Here is a 20441-nt window from a genome sequence, read left to right on the forward strand (position 1 = left end):
GCATTTGTTGAAGCAGAAGTTTTGCTAATGTCTGAACTCCGCTGTTGCACTTGCATGATGCTGCTTGATGACAGAGTATGTTATATTTATTATGAGATACTGCCTTGCCTCAGAATAATGAGGCTAAAACATCAATTGTGAGGCCTGTTTTGCTCACTGAACTTTATATTTTAAGCTTTATTTTTTAAATATCCAAAATCTTCTTTATCATTTGGAAGGACAGAAGCATGAAAGCCAACGTTCTGGCTCAAGCAAACACCACCGGCACTGAAGCTATGCTGCATCAGCTTCGTTGAACACGACAAAATATAAGGATGCCTGACAACCAGCTCCTAAAATATGCTTCAGACTCACTGATGATCACCACTCCAGAGGTGGGCAAAAGAAGAGATTCAAGAATGCCTTGGAAGCCAGTGTGAAGAAATGAAACATCAATACCTGGGATACTCAATCTCTGAATCATCCCCAATGGTGCCATGATGTAAGACAAGGCATTAATCATTTTGAACAAACTCACCTCACTAAGTAGGTGGACAGACAAGACAGACAAAGGGAAAGAGCTGTAACCCAACATCACCAGGATCTACTCCTTCCTCCAAGAACTATTTGCCATGTTTGCAGCCAATCATGCAAATATTGAAATCGGCCACTCTCAGCCATCTATGAACTCACCAATGACTTCCCTATTTACTGGAAGACTCATCCAGTTAACGGACAATGATTAAATATCCAATACAAAAATAATTCAAAAACGTATCTAATATCTGTACATATATCTCTAATATGCTCTTGACTTTTTATCAACTAATTGTTCTTTTCAGTAATTATAGTTACTTTTAAATACAGAAGTTTTATATGAACAAATTTCACTGCATGTAATGTATTGCATCTAAAAGTTACCTTCCTAAATCTAAATCTAGAAAGGTAAATGCAACTCTACAAATCAAATGGGACATCTACGCTGACTGTGCAGTAGCCTGATTCTACTGTGCAGTAGCGTCATGTGGCAAAAACTGTGACACAGCACTGCTGTGCAGTAGTATTAGGTTACTGCAAAGCAACATCACAAAAAAGACAATAATCAACTCTACTGAACAGTAACTCAGGTTACTGTGCATTTATTTAGTACTTTTTTATACAAGTACTAAATAAATATGCGGTGACCACCATGCAGTAGTGTCTCATGTAGATATGGCCAAACACAGTTAACTCTTATTACTTGTGAATGATACAAAATAAGTCCTATGGTCAACATATGTTTTTTATTACATTTCTAATTTAATAAGTTAATAAATACATGAAGTCAAAGTTGTAAGATCAGTCCACCTAAATCAAATAAGCAAATCAACCCACCCCTTCACATATTGCTTTCTGACTGTGATAATATGTGACTGGTAAATTACTAACACTGCATTAAAGCCATGCTACTACTACTCTTAAAAGTCTTTTGCACTTCATTACATGTGCATAGACAAAACACTCTTTTTCAAAACAGAAACAGATACATATAGGGTACTTTTTTTTTAAGTTGTCCAAACTATTAGTATTAAGCAAAAAAAGAACATCTGCCAAGGGAGCCAGGGATGGTGCTGTGGAGTTAAACAGATGCAAGTCTAACAAGCTCTTACTATTCTGCAATATGTACTGCCAATTTTTAGTTATTAAAATTCTTCAAAACCTTAGAAAAATTATACTTGGATAAACCTTAGATCCTCTTCAATGGCTGGGAAAAATTCTCACTCCCTTACATTTATCCAGCTGGAGTGCTACAAAGGCATTCAGTGGCATGTTTTCCAGGGGCCAGTAGAAAATTGCTCTTGCCTGTGGCTGTGCTTCCTCTTGTTTTCTCACCCTACTGGGATATCAAGTGCACCCTGTAGTGCTCTGCTGTACTGTACAGATGTCATATGAAACATTTATGTCAAGGTAGGTCAAAAAACACGATCAAGGAGCCCCTTGGTTTCAAAGATGGAGGTCTCTTAGGTGAGATCTGAGGGGAAGACAGAAGACGTGCCTACCCTGATACAGGGCATAGCTAAAGAAATCTCAAACATTAAAAATACATTGAATAAGATGTGGGAATTTGTAATGAATATCCAAGCTTAGCTGGATGTCCTGGTGAAGCAGGTTCAGGGAGTGAGGAACTGTGAGAATCAGACTGCAGGCTCTGAGACACAAAATGCAGGAGATACAACACCTATATCTCACTGGAGTGCATCAGGGTTCTGTAAAAGATAATCCCACCAAGATGGTGAAAAAATACTTATCGTTTTAAAACTCCCCTCAGGCACTGACATGCAGACAGAGATCACCCCCAGGTCTTACTGGAGGAAGCCTGCTCTTTCACAGCCACATTTTTGAAGTTTTCTACTAAAGAAAGTACTCAGAGCTGCCAGAGATCTAGGAAACGTGACAGAGTAAGCCTAGCGTTCATATAATGCTGTTTCCTGATCCTCCCAATGTGGAAGATCTGGGCAGGCATCTTGCACCAGTCCCCACATCCTACCCCCTCGCCACTTCTTGATTTCAGGTGCAGGAATGGAGCTGAGAACCAGGAAGGCAACAAGGTACTGTGAGAATATAGTCTTTGGCGGGGGGGGGGAATGCTGTACAGAGCAGCAAAAAAAAAATAAAGGGGTGAGGTGTTCTCCCAGAAGCAAACTCCACTGCTGCCCTACAAAACTATGATTCTCAGAACACTTTGCACTGCATGACACCCACTGCCTGCACCGACTGCTGCCCCGACCCGGAAAGTGCCAGCAGAGTGAGACAAAACAGCAAGTAAGCAGCAGCAAGTAGCCCTAGGGTGAGGCATTCAACTCAACCCCCATCCTTCTGGCTCCCCAAACCTTAAGCAGTAACATGCACTGCTCACTTACCCCACATTAAACTACTGCAAATCAGACTCAAGCAACTGAGATAGCTCTTGGTTACATCTGCCTCATGGATATAGCATGACATGTTAAAATCACTGTTAGTTTTTCTTGTACTTCAAATTTATTTATTTTTTTCCTTTTTTTCCCTCTTTCACCTCATGATCTTTTCAAGAGTGTGTTTGGAAGCATATGTTGTTATAAGCTTTAAATATATGGGAAAATGTAAATATGACAAGCTATGGCAATATGTAGATATTTGGTTCAAGGAAACTGGCAAATTCCCAGCTACAGGCTGTCCTCAACTTACAACATTTTGAGTTACGTTTCACACTTACAATGCTTATAAATAGAGACCCTGTTTCAACTTTCTGATGTCAGTTGCAACTTTACAACACTTGATCCGATACCACACCATGCCAGCGCACAGATTCACTGTTTCCCATTTCCCTGGAGAACATCTGTCCAAACTTCCTTGGACACTTCCTTTAAGAAAGCAGACAAGACTCCAGAAAAACTTGCAGCCAAGACTCTTGAGAAGACTCCAGCCAAGAACCCTTCAAAAAGTCCAGCAAAGTCACCTCAAATAAGTCCTTCCAAATCAATACAATTGCTATTTACAATATAAATACTTTAGTATAGGTATATTACTCATCTATAATTGGTTGAGTACAAAATTCTGGGTTAATTTTGGTGAAAATAGGATAGCCCACCTTGATTCAGGAACCAATCCCCCATTTATAACATTGTTTGCTATGGGAAAATCGGCTCCAAGTTACATTTCAACTTCAGACATATTTTTCAGGAACCAATTGTGTCATAAGTCCACAATTATGGACTTCTGTATGTAAAGATGAACATAAAAGATAAAGTCATTGAGAACAGCCGAACCTATTAAGTGTGTATTTTGGAATCCTAAGGGCCTTAACAGACCTATTAAAAAGAAGAAAATATTATCTTTCCCCTTTTTTAATTTAAAAACGAAGGCTGAATTTGTAAATAGAGGAATCTCAGAAAATCAAACCACGGCTGGGTGGGGTTAGCGATCTGTAGTGTGTATATCATGTAGTCACAAAAAGTTTCTATTTCAGTGCATAAAAAATCATGCCCCTATTTAACTGACATAGCTGATGATAAAGAGGATAGATTTGTTTTGGCAAGTATTATAATTATAGGTTGTATTTTTACTTCGGGTGTGTCTATGGTCCCAACGTAGACAATCCAACATTTTTTCTTTTTTTCTCTTTTTTTAAGTTCTCTAAATTTGGGAAACACCCTTATATTTTAGGGGAAGACATATGAATGTCTCCATAGTAGATAGATGGCAAATAATGAATCAAACAATGAGGGATTGTGGGGGGGCAGGAGGAGGTCAATGCCTCATTCAATTCAACTCATTTAATTTCTCAGTTGTAACTGATTCTGTGCTCAATGCCCCTAATGGCTCTATAGCTGTTTCAAACATAGTGAGGTGGAGTTTCAGTTCTTTCTGGCAGATAGAGCAGCTATAAATAGTGACTAACAGCTCAACAGCCCCTTGTCGAATGATTACAAATTTGAAGTATCTATTCCAAAGGAATTCAAAGATATTATGGAACTTAATTAATCTACTGCTTCCTCTGCTTCAACATTATGGGAAACTACTGCAGTCTTCTTGCAAGGACATATATTTTATGCTTCTGCAAAAAAGAAAAAAATGGGACACAGAAACAGATACTTTAATAAGAAAAAATAAGTCTTTGGATGAGGATTATGTCACAGATCCTTTGGGTGATAAGCTATGCATTCTTACCAATATGAAATATAAATTGAATATATTACAGTCCCAGAAGATGGAGTATGCTTAATATAGATTATGCCAAGATTACTGGGAATTGGGGGAACATAAAGGAAAGTTACTAGCACATAGACTAAAGAATAAATCCAACTATAATAAAATATCAGCTATAAAGAGATTCTCTGAGGAATATTCATATGACAGAGACAAATCAACTAACAGTTCAGTCACTTTATCCTACACCATACACTGAGAATTTGACTGTTACTTCTGAGAAAACAGATAGGTTCCTGGACTTTATACCCATACAACCCCTCATTCCTGTGCCTGATACCCAAACCCTCCACTCCCATGTAACTTCCCCCCTACTTTGTCCCCCCTGCAGCCCGCCTCCTGCTTACCTTCTGTCCCCTTACTTCCAGCGCTGGTCATTCCAGCTCTGACCAGCCTGGCCAGGAGCTGCTGCTGCTTTTCCCCGGCCATGCTGGGCTAGAGGCCAGGCCGGAGCCATGCTGCTACTGCCTGCCCCACAGCCAGCAAATGCAGCAGAAGGTAAGGGAGGGAGGCAGGCAGACACGGGGAGGGGGGATAAAAGAGTGGAGTGACAGGCTGCAGGAGGGAGCCAAGGGTGAAGGAGGTAAGGAGTTGAGGAGGCACACACAGGCATGGAGGGGCAGGCAGCAAGGGGGCACATGGCAGAGGGACAGACAGCAGGGGAGTAGGCACAGGCACTGTGGGACAAGGGGCTTGGGAGTGGCACCTTGCACCCTGCAGCTCCTTTACCTATCACAGCAGTGGGGAGATGAATTGAAGATGACCTTTCACAAATAAGATTCTATGCATGGAAAATTACAACAAATTTATAATTTTCCATGTGTAGAATCTAATTATTGGGGGGTTATATTAAATTTGAAGTTGCTTGGATTCAGGTAAATACAGTATCAAAAAAAGCATGGTTCACACAATGTACATCAGGTTACTGATATCATAGTAGCAGTACAATAAAGTCCAAATCCCTATGGCTTTTTTATCCCTTGATGCAGAGAAGGCTTTTGATTGTGTTTCTTGGAAGTACCTTTTTATGCCTTACAAAAGATAGGATTTGATAAAGAATTCATAAAGTGGACATGGCTATTATACAAATCCCACTTCCAGAGTTGTAACTAAAAAATGTTACTTGATCAGTTCTGGGCTTCACATTTTAAAAGGGATGTGGAGAAGCTAGAGACAGTCCAGAGATAGGCAACAAAGATGATCGAAAGCTTGGAAGGCCAGTCACATTAGGAGAGACTGAAGGAGCTAGGCATGTTCAGTTTGCAGAAAAGACACATAAGAGGGACATGACAGCAGCCTTCAAATACCTGAAACCTGCCATAAAGAGGAGGGAAAGCACCTTTTTCTCTTGCTGCAGCAAGGAGGATGTGGACCATTGGCTTGAAGTTGCAGCAAAGTCAATTTAGATTAGATATCTGGAAAAACATCTTCACTGACAGAATAGTGAGGCAGTGGAATAGACTGCCTAGGGAAGTTGTTGACTCTCCATCACTGGTGGTATTCAAGAAGAGGCTGGACAACCACTAATCAAGGATGATCTAGGCATAACTATTTTCTACCATGGGTATTTCCCATGCTTCTGGGCTTGGGAGTGCTTTAACTAAAGCTTGTTTGATATAACTTATTATTAGAAAAAGGTAGGAGATAATGAACACAAGATCCAATTGCAGATGATGCACTTATATTTCTGTCACAGCCTGAGAGTCCTGTTCCTGTCTTCTTATCATAAATCAATAGTTTTAGCAATCTTTATAGTTATAAAATTAATTGGACAAAATCAGAATTCCTTGGATTAAATGGGTGTCTGTACACGTGCTCCATGGTGCAGGAGGAAGGGAGTGCGTTTTAATTAGAGTGGCTCCATGACAGCCGCTCTAATTAAAACACCCCAGCATCACGTATACTCATCATCCCACATTTCAAAATGGCAGTGAACTTTAGTTAAAGTGCCACTGCTGCCATTTTGAAACATGGAACTCTGAATACATGTTACACTGCAGTACACTGTAGCGTTATAATTAGAGCACTCCAGCAGACTCGATTAATCAAGTCTACTCTGACACATTCCAATCGGAACACATCAAATCGCGTGTATAGGTACACAATAATTACACCACAAAGGACATGCTTAGTAAATGGCAGTTTCAACGGCAATCAGAACACATAATTTATTTGGATATGAAAATATGTAAGATTAAGGTTACTATCTACCCAAAATTTCAAAAGATTCTTGGTGTTGTATTACAGGATCTGAACAAACAGAGCAGCCTGGCAATATCCTTGCTGGGAGTGTGTAAGAATTAAAAAAATGAATGCATTCCCTCAACTAATTTATCTATTACATAACCTACCAAATGTAATCCCTCAATCCTATTTTGATAAACTCAACCAAATGTTTAACACGTTTCTGTTGATAAAGAGGATAAAAGGGGCTTGACTTTCATTAAAAGAAAATGCAACTACCCATTGAAATGGATGGCTTTCATTCTCCAAACTTTCCACAATATCACAATGCCTTCTTATTAAGTCAGATTATATATTAGATGACTTAATACAACTGAGAACTGTCCTGTATGAATGGAAACTGAACAGGCACTTAGGTTTTCCCTTCCATTATCAACTGTCATAAATTGTATTTATCACTCTCCTTCTAACTCTAATCTCTAAGGGTGCCTGTAGATGTGCTTGGAGGCTGCTCCAATGCCCTGTAATTACAGCGCATAGAAGCAGAATCAGTTGAGTCTGCTGGAGTGTGCTAATTAGCACTCTCCAGCCCGCCTCCGCATCTCGTGTGTCAGCATCCCCATACCTCAAAATGACAGTGGGGGCACTTTAAAAGTAAAGCTTGTTCGATGTAACTTATTATTAGAGTGGTTCCTGGAGCCACTCTAATTAAAGTGCCTGCCCCCACCCCCAGAGCATGTGTAAAAGTGTCCTAAATTTTTTGCAACCTGGCAAGCTTGGAAAAATTTGGCAAACATACTGAAGGTTCATCCTTCATTACATTGTAAGGCCTCTAATTGTGACTCTCTTTTTGTAGTATGGGTCCCACAAAAAGTGGGAAAAAGTGGATGGAGAAGAGTATTGTGAATATAAAACAGCTTTTAGTAGGAAATCACATTAAATCCTTTTCTGAGATATGTGCTGAATTTGGCCTCCCAAAATTAGCTGAATGGAAATATATGCAGTTGCACAAGTATCAGCAAATCAGTTTGGATTTGAGGCTTTAGATGTAGCAAATGCTCCAAATATACTTATTTTTGCCTTTAAATCTGCTACCCTTCCCCACCCTGTGTGCCAACACTCTATCTATGAATATATATGGTCAAATAAAAAACTTGATAAAGACTGTTTACAGCTGAAGTAGGATTATGACCTAAGTATCCAGATGACGGAACCCCAGTGGAAAACAGCAATTCACATTATTTGAGTATTGACAACTGAATTTAGACCATCTTATACAACCAACAGATAATTTTCTGTCTGCTTCTAAACTTTAAAAAAATAAATATACTGTCAATAGAGTTGTGCTGGAGATGCAATGCAATCCAAGCAATGGTCGGTCACATGTTTTAGTCGTACCCTATTATCAATTCCTGTTGGAAAGAAATTATACATAGAATTAACACAGTTTTGAACACCCCATTGATATTTCTGGCAAATGTCTGTATTCTTGGCCATATACCTAAGGAATCGAAACAGAATCCTTCCCAGACCCGCGCTCTTACACTTGGCTTTTTAGTGGCATGCAGAATTATATTACTTCATTGGAAAAGTAGGACACCTCCAAAGATCAAAATCTGGTTCAGCGAGATAATACAGCTGGCATCCATGGGGAGTCATGTTTAGCAGGCATAACTGTTTTGAAAAGGTTTGTGCAATTTGGGAAGAGGTCTTAGAATATTTTAGTAACTAAATTATTACTCCTTGAGCACTTCTCTTTTCTTCTTTTATCCTTCCCTCTTCCCTTCTTCCTTTTCTTTTCCTTTTTACTGCTTATTGTTTATGACAAACAGATAGCTACACATTTAGTGGGGGAGGAGTGGGCCTGGGCCTGAGGAGGGGAAGGAGGCCTGAGCCCAAACTGGGGGAGAAGCCAGCCCACCCCAGCAGTGGGCTGTAGCAGCAGGCCTAGCCCAACATGGCAGTGGTAAGGGAGGGGAGAAGCGAGCATCTTTCCCCCCTTGGACCCAGGCCCACTCCTTCTCCCTCCCTTCTCCCCCCCCCCCAGCTCTGAGCCCACTCCTCCCATTTTCCAGGTTGACCCAGGCCCGCTTCTCCCCCAGCTTGGGCTCAGTCCTCCTTCCCCCTGCGTGGAGCCTGGGCCCCCTCCTCTCCCCTCCCCCCACCGCTGCTGCTGCCACCATGGCACACCTGCTATTCCCCCAACCTGTGTTGGGCCCACACCTCCTCCCACTGCCGCTGCATCATTCCACATTGGGCCCCGCAGTCAGATGCCACTGAAGGGGAGAGGGGCAGGCCGAGGCCAAAGCCGTGGCCTGGCCCCCCCATGGCATCCCAACCCACTCCCCTGCATGCCACCACTGCCGTCACCCGCAAGGAGTAAGGGTCCCCCCGCTCTATCCTTGCCACTTCCATGGAACAGGGCGGGGGGAGTGAAGCCTCGCCCCCCATTTCTGTCCACTCTGTTGTCCCTATCCCCTGTGTCCCCGCCATCATGGTGGCACTCCACCGGCCACCACTTCCTGTTGGAACATTTGTTTGCAGTCTGACTGGCTGTTTGTTAGCCAGTCAGAGCACGAATTAAGCGTTATGGACAGACAGACAGACACACAGAAAGACTTAAGCTTTTATAATATTAGAATTATACACAAAATATTAAAACATGTATGTAAATTCTATCTGTTCCCTACATCATCTAAAAGGTACCAAAATCTGGTACCATTTATCTACTGCATTATGGACAGTCAAACTTCAGCATGCACACTCAAATCTGCTATGATTTTTTTATCCTGATACCTACTTTTGCAAAAGTATGTCTTTAAAGCAGCATTATTAACCCCTTCATCAAAAGTGTTCAGTCTTTATGCTTGTTTCCATCGTCCCTCTTTGCACTGATTATCCAAATAAAATATATTGTTTGCTTCAAGTGTCCATGTTTAATATGATAAATGAAATTTATATGATATGAGGTATTTTTTTTGTGAAGCAGCATAAGTTTCACAACCACAAAGCATTCCTTCATGTACTTGTTGGGTGCTTGTTATAAGCATTCTCCCTGCTTATAGCAAGTACTCTAAACTAATGACTGTATACTGACCAAGCAAGCTGGATAAGTAAAGTAAAGATGGTATTAGCAGCAGAACTTACAAGAACATCCATGTCATGGCTTGTATTAGCAATGAAATGTATAAGAACATCAACTTCACAGCTGGTATTAACAATGAAATGCATGAGAACAACTGAGTCTGTATGAAACAAATCACTGAACTTAACATGGCCCAAGTCACGGGTATCAAACTCATCTAGCCACCCGAGCCAGTCTGCAGGCCAGATCAGGACCAACCCCCTGTGCGGCACTGGCCCTGGGGCTCCGTGTGCATACAGCACACAGGGCTGGCAGATCATGTGCTGCCCAAGCAAATAGGCTGTACCAGGCACTGCAAGCAGCACAGAGGGTCAGTCTGCATCACACACTGTATGCAGCACCCTGACAGACCAACCAGCCCTGCATGCTGGCTCCAGCATCACCCAACCTGGACAGGCCCCAGAGCCAGCACACAGAACTAGTCTGATGGGGCTCTGCATGCAGCACATGCCCTAGACCAACCCCCTGTGCTGCAAGTGCTCAATATAAATGCCTTCCCACATTACCTACGATGGAGATTACACTAGATAGCTAACTAATCCACTGTTCCTTTCTACTCCCTATTCATATCTACCTTCTTCAGTCAGATTTATTACATATAAGTTGTTCTTCATTCTTCAATATAATCTTCCTTTCTAAATGGTAAATTTTTACCCCAGTTCTTTTCTTCAGCTCCTATCCATTTAGTTATCATCATAGCAGCCACCCCATGAAGAAAAAAAATTGTAATTACTTTAACCCCAAATCTTACTTAATTCAATCACCTTCATGTTTCCATGCCTATTTCTTATTGCTGTAGAAGAATCCATCAAAATAACAGGATGTGTAACATAATATATCCTTACTGAATTAAGTCCTAACTCCATTTCACTTCCACAATATTTCATTTACAGTCCAAACACAAATCGTGTCAAAACTGGAAAATAATCCCATTTCCTTGAAGAAATCCATTTAACTTTCAGCTCTAGAGATGTTAAAATAAGTTTAGAGAAAATACAAAGAGAAAAAATGAAGTCTGAATTTTTCTCCCTTATTACTAGCCCATTATGAAAGATTCTGTATCCTCACTAGAGTCCAAAATCTGATATCAATGAACTCACAGAAGTTCTATGAAGAGTCAAGCCATGACTTGGACTCTAAATTCTGAATGTGTGACAAGAAACAAAATTACTTGTGACAACACTGCTTGGTTATTTTCATTAATTTAACTCGTATGAATCAGAAAGCATTGTACACAATGCCACATCTAAATTATTATCACAGGGAAACCACATTAAAGAAAGAAATGAGGGAAAAATTCAGACGTGCATAAAGATTATATGTAAAAATATTTCACAGCCGAGGTAGATTAACTCATGTTACTCATGAAAATATATTTTCTTTGCATATTATGAACTTCCACACGAAGAGAGATTGAAAAGATTAGGGCTGCTAGGCTTAGAGAAGAGGGGAAATTATAGGGAAAATTAAATTGTACAAAGCCAGTATATAGTGAGTACTGCTCTCTCGTAAAGAAACCTAATAAGATTAGAACTTGATAAAGCAAATACTTTTTTATACAACATATGCTCTAGTGGTAGAGACACAAGCGTCAGTGAAGTCAAGAGCATAACAAAAATCAAAGATGGTGACTTATTTATGTATAGTTGAAGTGGATAATAAGAATATCCATAGTTACATTAGACTGGACACAAAATTTATAACATAATTTATACAATTGACATATGCAGCATGCCATGTAAACATTAACCAATAGGTGTTAGGAAAAAATAGCCCTTTACACCGGTATTATTAGTAGGCTTTATATCTTAATTATTGTTGATTGAATTTGTTGCATTTTCATCTGAGGCATCTGGCACTGGCCACCATCAGAAATGGCATTTCAGATGAAATGTGCCACTATGAAAATCTTCAAGGGCATCTTTACACGTGCTCTGGGGTGGGGAGAGAGAAGGGGCATTTTAATTAGAGCAGCTCCTGCAATGTCTCATATATTCAACATCCTGCACTTCAAAATGGCAGTGGGAGAGCTTTAACTAAAGCTTGTTTGACAAGCTTTAGTTAAAGTGCCCCTGCTGCCATTTTGAAAGCTGGGAACACTGCATACACGTGACACGAAGGTTGCTGGAGCACTGGGGCAAACTTAATCAAGTTTGCCCGACGCGTTCTAATTAAATTAATCAAGTTTGCTCCGACACATTCTAATTTCCTCCCTAGTAAATGCAAATCGATATTGTAAGTCTTCAAATGGGCTCCCTTTTCCATAAACCTGAGGATGTCTTTGAAGGACTGGATGGCAGCAGGGAACACCAATGCCACCGACTGGGGAACCAGCTCACAGGTCCTATGCAAGAAATCTAAGGGATTAAGATGTTGCTGTCCCCTTTGCCTGCAAAGCTCTCAATGAGGTAAAAAATACTGTGCCAAACATAATGAGGCAGGACTACAAGTTTATTTAAAATCTTAACATGTCACGTTTGATTTGCATCATTTCAAGTTTGAGTTAAAACTCGGTGCTCAGTGGGCGCATCTACACACGATATTAAGGCAGCTAAATAAACTCTTGCACACTTCGTACCAGAATTGAGTGCTTCCAAATACACATGTCTTCACATGTACTGGGACCACAGCACAGTGAGATGGGGCGGCACAGCCGTGGCTCGCAAAGGGCCTAGGGGGTCAGTCTGCCAGCCCGGGGCTGCTCATGCTGCAAAGAGGCTGGCTGGGGCACAAGGGTAGAGCTAGCCAGCAGGCAGCACCCACACTGTTGCAACCTCATGCCCCAGCCAGCCTGGGCCCCATCTGCACAAGCGTTGTGACAAACTATGTTGTTGTCTGGGTGGAAAAACAAACTACTATTAAAATTATATTCAGAAGTTTCGTATGAGTAGCTTTATCAAACAAAACTAAAGGTTATTAGTAAAACTGCTTATTTCTATGGGTACTATTGGGGTTTTTTATATACATTATAAATGTTTGCGTGCCTACCAAACATTCTTTAGTTATTTAATGCTAAAATTATAGCTGTTCTTTGGTGCAAAGGATGAAATTGATGACATTTTACCTAGAGTCTGTTCAGAATAGATCCTCAAAATAGTTCTCAGGGTTTTAAGCAATTTAGAGACAGGATAGGTATCTCAACAAAATTTGTACTTAACTTTTCAAATATTATAAAGAACATATGTTCTTTTGAAAGCTCCTATTAACATCTGTTACAGAAGGAAGCTACCAGTTTTGCAATATAATTGGCCAAGGAAAACTAAACAAAGATGGGAAGCGTTGAGACTAAATAATTCTGATCCCACCATTTCTGTCAATTTTTTAAAGTACAAAAAAGCCACTTGAAAACACCTGACACCAGATCCATAATTTAAAACTCTGTGGACACTAAACGGTATAATTTGCTGGACACTGTTTTGAGAATAAAGCCTTATATATTTTTGTTATGGATGTGGAAATTAACAAAGACTTACAGGGTATCCTGGAAAGTCACCAGCCTGGTATTCTTCATAAGTAACATTTTTGCTGGGGCAGTGAAATGACTTGACCAAACAAGAAAAAGCAAAAAAATATTTCTGTTTTAGGACAATATTAATATAGCTTCAGTATATTTTCTATATGGCATGCTTAACCAATGCAACTATCATGTTTTCTTACTATACTGAGATTCCCAAGGGACCTGTTCTTGGTACAAATGTTATTAAATATATTTCTCCTTCAATTAGGTCAGTGGTTCCCAAAGTTTTGCCCCTGAAGGGCCATTTCAGAGAGACAGTTCTGGGTGGCAGGCTACATCAAAAAGGCTTGCAAGCCATATTTGGCCCATGGGTCACACTTTAGGAGCCCCTAGTCCAGATAATGATATAAAATATTTGATGATAAACTTTATAGAAAGCAAAAAGATTATGTAAGAAATAATGGCAAGGACAGGTTATTGTCATTACTTGGTTCTGAAATTACTAAGATCTCAAATTACTTGGTTTAATTGTTACAAAGTAACAAACCATATTTTAATAGATCTAAATGCAAGTTGTACAAACAAGGAGGTCTAAATTATGATGCCCTTCAACCCATAGGGGTAAATCCCTGTTTATCAAAGTGCTCATAATTCCTGTTTATCAAAACATATGAACAAGGGTGACCATGTTTCATAATCTAGCCCAGAAGTTCCCAGCCTTGGGTTACGACCCAAACGTGGGTTGCAGGGGCAATCCAGGCAGCGGCACACACAAAGGACAAGTCACACCGCATGCCAGGAGCTACCCCGCCCATGGACCGCCCCCACCACACTCCACTCCCAGCAGCTGGTTGTGGCGAAAATGGTTCGGAACCACTGATCTAGCCAATGCATAGAAGAAATCCCTGATATTATGCATTTAAAATCTTTTTTTAAAACCCTGACACTAAAGAAGGAGGCCAAGAATGAAAGGCTGGGATCAATAAGCAAACAAGTAAGATGGAAAATGACTCTGTAGACCAGTGATTATGGAACTCAGTTGGGAGGGAAGAGATCCAGGTGATACTCCCAAAACTATATCTATCTGTGTTTAACAAATTATTATTTAATTTAAAATGTATAAAGCATCCTGGAAATTGGAAAAGGAACTCAAAATTCTTCCCAGGGGACAGTATGGCTCACTGGACTACCAAGTCACACTGCTTTTTGCTTGTTCTCCTCCTTGCCTGAGGACTCCTGAAATCTTGCAGGAGTATCCCTGAATGCAGGAGTATCCCTCATTCAGCCTATGGTATAACTGTTAATTAGGATGTCTACACATGTGCTCAGGGGTGGGGAGTGTTTACTTAGAGAAGTTCCTGGGGGGGCTGCTCTAATTATAATGCCACAGAGTCATACGTATTAAGTCTCTGTGCTTTTAAAAATAGCCAATGGGATACTTTAACTAAAGCTCATTTGATGAGCTTTAGTTAAAGCACCCCAGCAACCATTTTTAAATCCACAGGGGTTTATACACGTGACAGTATGGTGATGATAGAGTTTTCTAATTAGAATGCAGAGCAGACTCAATTAATCAAGCACGCTCTGATGTTTTCCAATTAGAACACACCAGAACACATGTATAGGTGCCTTAAAATACTCTCCCGGAGAGTGGGGCACATGGATTTTAACCCATTCAGGTTGACAGGTCTGATAATACAGTTTCTCACTTCCAGGGCAAGTGGTCTAACCATTAGGCAATATTGTGAAGTAGGTAAGCACCAACACTACCAGCTGCATTTCTGAACTGGAGTCAATGCTATTAGTGCAAGACAGGAATGCTGAGCGCACACACACTAATGGATCAGGTCCTTTCAGTGACTTGGTGAGTCCTGAGCACTAATCTGGACTGCAATGGTCCCTTGGAAAATGTTTGGTGCCCATGTAATCAAAATGGATCACTTCAGATTTTTACAGCCCAAAATGAAGGCTCTCCCCTGCCTTAGATACCTTCTACATTTTGTGTTTTGTGGAGCAGGACTAAACTGGAGTACGTTTTAGGTCTTGTAATAGGAGAATTTTTACACATGCAGCACACCGCAGCTTCGGGTGCTTTGAAAAGTACCTCGTGCTGCATCACTTGCAATTGTATAAGCAGTGAAATGCATGTCAGCAAACAGAAATGGCAGTGGTCCACTTTTGAACTAAAACACACAGAAGGTGTTTTAGTTCAAAAATGCACCACCACCATTTTCTCCGCGCTGACGCACAGCAAGCAATGCAGCACTGTGTATGTCAGCTCATGACTGGAGCAGACTTGATTAAGTGAGTCTTTTGCGATGTGCTGGATCTCTGGCACGTCCGGGCATGAAAATGTATGTGTATAAATGTCCTGGAGTCTCAATTCCACCTACTCCCATTTAGACACCTACATGAGGAAACCAAATCTGCCCCTTAAATGACTATTTTCTTGAACTTAATTAAAAGGATCAACAAAACAATATATTTAGTAAGAAATGAATGATTATGTTTTTCATATTTGTCTATATTTATCTACTTGATATTAACACCATCCAGATCAAAATATAAATTATTAGAGAAGTCTTATAGATGAACACTATTACTTTTATCAAACTGTGAATGTTATAATATTTCATATTTTTAAAATATTGATAATACAAGAGAATAATAAAATGTGCTGTGAATTATTGAATTAATTTCATTTTTAACTTACTCTTGATTTTTTCTTCCTGGGTTTTCTTGAAGATTGGGAACCACCATATAAGCTAAAATACAAAGTAAAGTTATCCTCACGTGAATATTTGTCAATTTTAAACTAAAAAGTATTATTAGCTATTATTTATTAATATTTGTATTATTACTCATGACAGCCTTAGATGCTGAAGTCCTCCTTTCATTCATTGAAAAAGTGTAGCTTGTACATTATTAGATGAATAATAAATTTTAATATACTTTGTAATACGCTCTACTGGAATATTTTCTGTGCTTACCACTAGCTCTCTGTTGGTTAGAATGTCAGATTTCGTTCTTCTGCCCAAGGGAAGGGAGCAGTGAGACACTGGTCCCCTTTCTTGGATCTCTCAAGTACATTTTAACAAACCACTTCCTGTCCTTGCAGTGGCAGGACACTAACCATGCCCACTACTTTGCCTGCGGCAAGTTAGTGTTTGGATGTTTTTAGCATTGTGCCTGGTATTTAGGCAAGAGGGGTGTGAGACAGTGCTTATGTTAAGCAAGGCCTAGCATTAAGAACAATGCACTAAAACTCCCAGAATGTTTCAAGGAGGTTGAGGAGTCAGCGATTGACATTCTGGTAATCACCTTCTGACCCTTAAATAAAAATGCTGACCTTCTGACCCTTGGACAATGATAAAAATTGCAAGCAAGCAGCTTATATTGTTAAAACAGGAAACCGCATGGCTAAACCGCAATGACGAAAAACAACCGCATATTATGTAAGCCTTGACATTTTAACCCTGCTAAAGACAGCAAAACATATAGATGTAAGAATTAACGTAAGAAACATAAAGGTTATTAAAAATTAGCATAAAAAACATAAAGGTTATTAAGAATTAATATAAGAAGTGTAAAAATTATAATACAAAGCTTATCACCTGATATTATAATATAAATAAGTTAACTAAATAACCAACAGAAATAAGAATTAGAAATGCATATGTATATGTGTTATCATATATAAGTAATAGTGAAGTTATGTTAAATGCCTCACTGTCAGAATGGGGACAGTTTTGTATCTTTTGTCTAAAAAAAGATAAGGGACTCCTTTTAAATGAGCTGTTGACCAGTTCTGAGACTACTGAATCAGGCAGCCGCACCTAGCCTCCGGGTTAGAAAGCAAGGGCTTGATTTGGGAACCTCATGAACCAACAGACCTCCTTAGTTTATGACTTTGTGAAACAATAAAAGTTTTAAATTGAACATCCAGGTCTGAGCCTGTGCTTAATTCAGTCCTTATATAATTCAGCATCAAACTCACACAAGGGGGGTTGTACAGTTTTAAGAATTTACATAGGCATGATTCTGCCTTGATCAAGGGCTTGGACTCAATGACCACTTAAGGGCCCTTCCAGCCTCATTTTCTCTGATTCTATAATTTAATATTTTGATTATGTTTCCCCTTAGAAGAGGACATGCAAAGAACATAAAGCTGTTTATTAATTGGGGGGGGAAGCTTTGCTTAAGTCCTAACCTATAAGCAGATGTGTAAGTGTTGATTCTTACTTGCACCCATAGACAAGAATCCCATCTCATCTCAACTCATCAGCATGCTAGACCAGGTCTCAGCATGTGATAGCTATGTTATTATGATAGTCTTGTTATTTTTTGCATAGCAGGTAGTGTATTTTAATCTTCATTGTCAGTCTTGAGTTCACAGGCCCTGGCAGACGTTATACGTAAGATGTGATTAACCTGTTAACAGCATATTAAACAGTAACCCAGCCATATGTTCAGGAGAGTAATGACACAACAGAACAAGAAACCAGCCACAAAAAATGTTCTATGAAATGTGTGGAATATTTTTGTGGCTGGTTTCCATCAAGCCTTAAACTGAATGCGTAGCATCCAACCTGATGCTAGCTAGGTGATGGGGCTTTGTTGACAGTTCCCATCCCCATGTCAGCAGACTGACAGCCCTGTGGTACAGCCCTGCATAGGGTTGCACTCCTGTTGATGGAAGCTCAAAAGCTTGGCTTCCTGAGACCCAGCAAGTGGACTGCCTTGTTCTGAAGCTCCCAGAGACCTGTGAAACAAAGTACTTGATATATCCCAGCCACAAGGACTCTAGAATAGGGAGAGAATCCCAGGGCCCCAGTGCACCAGGACCTTAGAAAACTGCATGTGAAGGTGGGCTGTATATGAGGTTTTCTAACATCCTGGCCCACAGGGCCCTGAGACTGGCCCCAGTGCAGTCCCAGAGCTGGGAACAATAATCAGCCCCAGGAACTCATTGGAGGGCCTAAGACCAGTATTCAGATGATTATTGGTTCCAGCCCTGGGACCCCACTGAAGTCTCTGGCTCCCATGAGGTCCCTGGCCTGAGACTGACAGTCAGCTAACTGTCAGTCCCAGCTCTAGCACCACACTGGTTTGTGCTAGGCTGCAGGCAGACAGCTTGCCAGTGCAGACATGATGATCTCAGGGTCCTACTGCACTGTCAAGTAGTAATAGCTCAGTTGGGATCTGATTCCCAATCCCAATATCATGCATCCTGCTATACATGTGGCATGGCAGGAAACACAATTGTTGGGATTGGGGATCAGATCCATCATGCCATAAAATAAATGTGTCACAGGAGCCAAATATCAAAATCTGCAATGTGGCCAATGACTGTAAAATCAATGCAGTCAAGGCTCATTATCAGGGATCCTGGCTTTCCCTGATAAAAAATAAAATAAAATAAAAAATTCTATAATAAAAAACTGCAAATTGTCTGATAAAAAATCCAAAATCCGTGATAAAAATCAAAGCCCCCCTCCCCGGCCGCCCTCACCCCGCTAGTGCCCCTCACTCACCCCCACGGCTTCCCCAGCCCTGCTCATGCCCCCCAGCCCCATACTCACAGGCACAGACACACAAACACACAGACATACACACACACCCTAGCGGGTAAGTATGTATGGGGGGACAGAAGAAAGGAAGGGGCTGGGGGGGCAGACTGAGAATGGGTGAGGAATGCATCTCTGTGCCTGCTGTGGGGGGGGGGCAAGGGCAGCAGTGCCCCTCTGTGGACCACACACACACCGCCCAGCTGGGGAGGAGGAAACTCGTACGTAGCAGCCACCACCACACCACCGTCACTTTGAGGGAAGCTGGCTGAGGGAGCAAGGATGTGGTAGGGGAAGACATGGAGTGCCTGCTGGCCTGGTGGGGCTTTCCCCAACAACTTCCCCTCCCTCAGTCTGGGTGGGTGGGGGGGGAAACAGAGTGTGACCTGGGACACAGCAGCAGAGGGGCAAGGGGCACTGCCAGCCCCACACAACACACCGCAGTGTTCCCCTGCCCTGCACCTCGACTCACTCTGTGCCAGCTCCCAGGAACAGGGCTGCGGAGGCAAGGGCAGCAGTGCCCCTCTGTGGGCCTCACACGTACTGCCCAGCCAGAGGGGTGGGAGGGATTCACAGAGCAGCCACCACTACCACCACTGCACCGCCACTACTTGCCCACGGTCAACGGTGGGAAAGCTGCATGGAACATGGTGGTGTGGTGGTGGCCACTGAGTGTGAGCCTCTGCTGCCCCTGTCTGGGCAAGCATGTGCAGCTCGCTGAGGGGCACTGCTGCCCTTACCCCTCTGGCCTTGCTCTGGGTAAGTGAAGTGGGGCACAGCAGCAGCAGTGGCCACCACTGCCACAACGCTGCTGCCGCACTGCTGATAGCAGCTTCCCCCACACCATACCTCTGCTCACGTGGTGGCAGCCGCCAGCACCACTTGCAGTGCCACCACTGCACCCCACACCACTTGCCCAGAGCAGAGGTGAGGGCAACAGTACCCCTCTGCAGGTCTCAGATGCCTGCTTGCCCAGGGGGCCTCGCACGTGGCAGCCACCACCACACTACTGTGTCCTGTGTCCCATGCAGCTTTCTCGCCGTTGGCCGCAGGCAAGTGGCACAAGGTGCAGCGGAGGCGGTACAGTAGTGGCAACAGCAACTCCATGTCTTCCCCCAACACATCCTCGCTCCCTCAGCCCCCAGCCAGCTTACCCCCACAGCCCTGCCTCTCAACACCCAAGCCCCACTTACCTCCAGGAATGAAGACTGATCCTCCTCCTGAGGCAGCCTCCAGTAAGTGATTGCACTGGGTCCCTCCCTTTCCCCCTCTCCCTCCCCATCCAGGCAGGGCTGGGGCTTCCTGCCCATTTTGCAAACAGCTCTTGCAGGCTGGAACTCAGCCAGCCTGCAGAGCTCTTTGCAAAATGGGGAAATCCACAGGT

The 20441-nt window shown here is 41.9% G+C and overlaps 1 protein-coding gene across 1 annotated transcript in view; it reads right to left on the bottom strand.

The window, feature by feature from the left end:
- The window catches only part of DCDC2C (doublecortin domain containing 2C), a 110400-nt gene that overhangs the window by 28578 nt on the left and 61381 nt on the right, over positions 1 to 20441 (bottom strand). The window contains exon 6 of the mRNA XM_090032575.1: positions 16204 to 16255. Within this exon, the coding sequence (XP_089888701.1) occupies positions 16204 to 16255 (52 nt within the window). The remainder of the gene's footprint in view (positions 1 to 16203; positions 16256 to 20441) is intronic.

The sequence above is a fragment of the Crocodylus siamensis genome, chromosome 1, assembly GCF_052110815.1.
Source record: "Crocodylus siamensis isolate JL-2025a chromosome 1, ASM5211081v1, whole genome shotgun sequence".
In the NCBI taxonomy this organism is placed as follows: Eukaryota; Metazoa; Chordata; order Crocodylia; family Crocodylidae; genus Crocodylus; species Crocodylus siamensis.